Here is a 5,447-nt window from a genome sequence, read left to right as displayed (position 1 = left end):
CTTAACATATACATCACATACTAGAGACAAAAATATGTTGTGTTAATAAAAATTACATGCAACACGTTTTAAATAACAATAAAAACATGCCAACCATGCCTGGTTTTACGAAATGATAGTTTTACTTATTCCACGAGATTGCATATTTTCCTCGAAAATAATTTTTCTGTTCTTTTATTATCAAGATAAAAAAGTACAGAACTCAGCCACTATAGCAAGAAGTTAAAAAAAGTCCTGTCTTGTTACAAAAGCAGAACGTTTTGAGTTCTTCATTAAACCTTTTCAGTTGTAACCGACCAAAAGCATCACTAGCTGTTGTTTATTCAAAAGTTATTTACTCGTTAAACTTGGGGCGCTCTCAGGAGAGCTACAAATTTAATTTAGTACAAAATTTTTATTTCTGGGTCCTTTTTCAAAGGACATTTTGGTTTTTTTTTCTAATACGTAAAAGAGCCAAATATGCTCGATAATTCAAAAAACAATTTAAAAAGGAGAAAATGCAAACAAATACCAGAAAAATTCAGTTGTTATTTTTTTGTACATTTTGTTTTTCATAATATTCTTGTTTCTTTTTTCTAAACTGTAACTTCAGCCACGGAAAAAGGCAACACAGTTAACTTTTTAGAAAGACAGCAATCATTTATAATGCAGCAATTGCTACAATCTTTGTCAAAAGTGTTCGGACATTTTATCATTACTAATGAATATTCCTCCCCTCTTGCCAATTATCTAAGTCCACTCCCCCTGAGGGTGCATTAGCTCTCCCGGTTACGTCAGCATTGAATTGTAGGATTGGGAGACTGTTTACAAGCTTACAGCAACATAATTTATGGACATAGTGGGTCTGCCCCGGAGCAACCTAAGATTAGAAGTGTACTATTTCAGCAATTGAGTGTCCCAGTGACTTTTGACAAAGATTGTAATCTTACTGTTATAAGATGCAATTTGCAATTGAGTGGTTCTTTGTATGCACTGCTCTACAGTCACACAAGAACTTTACATTTATGAAATGGATGAAGATTTGCAAAAAATATTCCATTTGTAAACAATCCATTCCTTAATTAATGTCACCACATCATCCCTTTCCATTTCCTCCTTAATGTTTTGGAACATATACATCACATATATCCAAACTCATTAGCCTCACTCTCAAGCAACAGTTCTTTTGTATTTTGTCCATGCAAATGAGGCTAGTGAGCCTTATAATTAGCACATAAAGAAAAGACTATTTTTTTGGCTGCCACTTATGCATTTGGTCTTATACGATGTATGCAATACTCTACAGTTACACCAAAACTTTATGTTTATGCAATGGGTGAAGAGTTGCAAAAAATATTCCATTCGTAAACAATCCATTCTTTAATTTCCGTTACCACGTCATCCCTTTCCATTTCCTCCATAACTTTTGTGAACTTCCCGATAGAACTGCCCTTTATGCTATCAAATTTTTGAATCAATGAATGGGTAGGATTCCCCCCTGGCCTATAACTGAAACTTCATCTTTGCCAAGACCAATCTTTTCACCGAACAAACGGTAATCATCAAAAAAACATTCCCTTCTTTGATTAAGTTGGTTACAAATGTTGCGATAAAATGGCTGAATTCCAATTTTTGATAGGCGCCAACTCAAAAGTTTTTTCTGAAAGTCTTTTGGAACTGATTCAATGTCACCTGATGACAAACAATGAAGACCTGATGTTGACGTATATTGATCAGTCTTGGAAACTGGAAAAGAAGGTGAATTCAGCCTTTTGAGATTTCTGTCTCCTGTAATTAAAAGGAAAACAACTGTGAAAACCTACTCCATGTGAATTTTTTTGTATCAAATTACATAAAACCTCAATAACTAACTGAATAACTTTAAAATCAGAGCCAAGTGAGCATGCCAGTGCTGTGTATTGGGGGATTCCAATCCAGTTGCTAGCAAATCCCAAAATAAAGAGCTTGCTCACATATGCTGGCCTTAGGCGAAAAACTATACAAGATAGGTAAAATCAAGATCTAAGATTGGCATAAGTGAAGGGGTAAGAGCTCTTTTGGTGTATCTTGGTACTATTCCTTGATTTTACTCAACCAATTGCCCCACTTTTATGCATATGTTAAAGGACGAACAATCAATGATGCAATAAGGACGATTGATGATATACTCGTATATACTGAAAGATATGGTATCAACGGCAAAATGCTAGCAATAGATTTTCAGAAAGCCTTTGATTCAGTAAATAGGAATTTTTTGTTTAGTACATTGGCTGCTTTCAATTTTGGCTCTTCGTTCATCCAGTGGATACAAACCTTTTACCAAAATATTTCAAGTTGTGTTCTTAATAACGGGTTCTCTACCGGACCTTTTGAGATACAAAGAGGTGTGAGGCAAGGAGATCCACTCTCTCCATACTTGTTCATTATTGTCCTAGAAGTACTAGCTGTTAGTATACGTAAAATAAGGATATTCAAGGGATTGTGTTGGATGGAATCGAAATTAAACTCGAGCTTTTCGCAGACGATCTTACTGTATTCGTGAGGAACGATGGGTCTCTTAGACACCTCCTTGCTCTTATTTCAAAGTTTGGAATCTGTTCGGGTCTTGTCATAAATTTTGACATAACAGAAATGTTTATCTTGGGGAACTCGGTTATGGCTCCAGCACAGGACCAAAGTATTATGAACATTAACGTTAAGAGAGCTGTGAAAATATTAGGGGTGTATTTTACTTATGACAGCCGTTTGAGACACAAACTAAATTTTAAGGAAATAATAGATGCTGTCAAAACAAAACTTCGCCTTGGGAAGTGGAGAAATCTGACAATAATTGGAAGGATTCAGATCGTTAAAACTTTTGTAATTCCACTGATAATGTACCGTGCTGGATCAATTTGTATAGATAAGGAGGTGGTAACAGAGGCTAATAGGATTATATTTGACTTTATATGGAAAGGGAAAGACAAAGTAAAACGAGCTTCCCTAGTTGGTGACATAAAAGATGGGGGCCTGAAGGCCCCGCATTTAGAATCGATAATTAAGACTCATAGAATAATGCTTTGCCAGAGACTCGCGGATGAAGAACCTTGTAATTGGAAAACTATTTTATTTCACTATTTGAAACAGGTCGGGGGGAAGTTCATCCTCTGTTGCAACTTTGACATAAAAAAGCTACCGATAAACCTCCCGACGTATTACAGGGAATGTTTTGAGTGTTTTTCGCATTGCTCCACAGCCACCGATATAGAGGATATTACATGGCCGCGCGGGGATACGAATTTTATCTTCGAGTGCTGAAAGTATCTCTCACGAGTGAGCGAAGCGAACGAGTGAGAGATACTTTCAGCACGAGAAGATAAAATTTGTATCCCCAAGCGGCCATGTAATGTTCTGTTTATTATATAGATATTGATGAAATGTCTAGATTTAAAACAACTTGTTTTATTCATTTGCGAAATGATGAAAAAGTGTTCACCAACCACTAAAACACGCATGTTGTGTAACATGAAACAAGATATGAAAGTTATGATAATGTAAAATTTGCAATAAAAATGTTAATGTAGTAGAGAAGAATTATAATAAAGCACAAAAGTATCGTACAACGAAGAGGAAGCTCGCGTTTTATTGGTTAATCGTGTTCGTTACCATGACGACAGCGATATCCTCACATGTGAAAGATAAAAATGATACGTTCACTGCGTGCGGTGAAGATATGATTTTTTAGTAAAAGGAGAAATCCTGGTATTTCATCAATATCTATATAATAAAACAATGTACTTGAGCTTTCGCACGAACAAATTTCCAACACTGTTCTTTGGAACAATAAATTTATATGTATTAATAATAAATCAGTCTTCAATCAAAGCTTGGTTAGTAAAGGAATAATCAAAATAGGCAATTTAGTAACAGAGAAAAACCAATTTATTTCTCAATGTAATCATAGCCGGGTGAATCTTTCTCCAAAAGATATTTTTGATTTGATGTCCTTAGTTGATGCAATCCCTGCACCGTGGCGACAGTCGCTGTAAATAAATGGATACTTGAACAAGAGTCCTTTTGTTATTCAGGACCAAATTCAACTTGTGCTCAATAGAGCACTAAAAGATTTAAGTTTGTCTACCAATTAGAAAGTAAAATTGCTAAATGGAATAATAATTGGCAAGTCCACTCTATCAAATGGGGTAAGAGTGGTTTTGAAGATGTAGAAGATTGAAACGTGCTTTTATATTTTTTTCGATATTCTAACACAGCGCTATTGGTGGGTGTGTTTGTGTGTGTGGGTGTGTGTGTGTGTGTTTGTGCATCATGTAGGGGGAACTTTTGGGGGGCGGGGGGTGGTTGTTAGCATCCACTTGTTAGCTCAAATCTGTATATATATATTTTTTTGTGATTGCTGTAATTTCTTCGTTTTTGTAAGTGCTGTAACTCCAATACGGAAATGTTAAATAAACAATAACTAGACCCTCCGTGAGGGTACACTGGGTTGCCTGTGGTACGTGCAGCGTTCCACGCAATTTTTTTCAAGTTGGGGGGGGGGGGGGGGGGTCACTCATAATTCATACCAGAAGTCATACCAGAAGTCATACCAGCAGAGGTCCTTTGGCTCACAGGTCCTCACACGTTCGTACGATGAAACAGATCCTTTTCTGAGGTTAAAAACCTGGCTACCGGCCTATTAATTAATCATTTGTCAGAAAGAAGAAATTCCTGTCCTCTTTAAAAAAAATTGACACGCATTGCTTACGTGTGGTAGTGAAGTAACACAGCGATTTATTCCATAATGTCAACTGAGCTGTGTGTTGTCTTCCAGGAGATTCAAGTTGTCCTTGCGTAATATGTAGCTCTAACAGTGCACGATATTGTTTTGGTATTGTCTATCATTGTAGTGCCATGGTAGAAGTCTTGGGTCAATAGCCTGAGAAGACATGTGGTAACTAGCAAAGTATTGAGCCCAGAAAGATTGAAGAAAATAAATGGGAAGTGAAAAACATTGTCTTCTGGGATGACATGTTGACAGTTGTCTTTGCGTAATATGTAGGTCCGAACAGTACACGATATTGTTTTGGTATTGTCTATCATTGTAGCGCCATGGTATAAGTCTTAGATAAATAGCCCCTTGAGAAGACATGTGGTTACTAGCAAAGTACTGAACCCAGAGAGACTGAAGAAAATAAAAGGGAATCGAGAAACATTGGCTTCTGGGCTGACATGTTGATCATGCAACTTCTTTCCACCACAAGTGTAAGCGTGCACTGACAGCATCTGACAGCTTTGTAAACAAAATGCTGTCTGTTCGGCGGAGTTAGTATCTGGATGGGCGACCTAAGAAATATACCACTCGGTAATAGAAGCATAGGACCGAAAATTCTATTTTAATGCTATCAAATGCGAACCAAGCAAGATACAGATTTTGTTAGCTTGCTTTATGCAAAACAAATATTGATGTAAAAGTAAATAAATATGGATAC

At 36.5% G+C, this 5,447-nt stretch overlaps 1 protein-coding gene across 1 annotated transcript in view; it reads right to left on the bottom strand.

The window, feature by feature from the left end:
• The window catches only part of LOC138039780 (uncharacterized), an 84,741-nt gene continuing 79,294 nt past the window's right edge, over window positions 1–5,447 (bottom strand). Inside the window, exon 11 of the mRNA XM_068885622.1 lies at window positions 1–1,767. Within this exon, the coding sequence (XP_068741723.1) occupies window positions 1,454–1,767 (314 nt within the window). The 3' untranslated portion in view covers window positions 1–1,453. The remainder of the gene's footprint in view (window positions 1,768–5,447) is intronic.

The sequence above is a fragment of the Montipora capricornis genome, chromosome 3, assembly GCF_036669925.1.
Source record: "Montipora capricornis isolate CH-2021 chromosome 3, ASM3666992v2, whole genome shotgun sequence".
Lineage (NCBI taxonomy): Eukaryota > Metazoa > Cnidaria > Anthozoa > Scleractinia > Acroporidae > Montipora > Montipora capricornis.
This window is presented reverse-complemented; position numbering and strand designations above follow the sequence as displayed.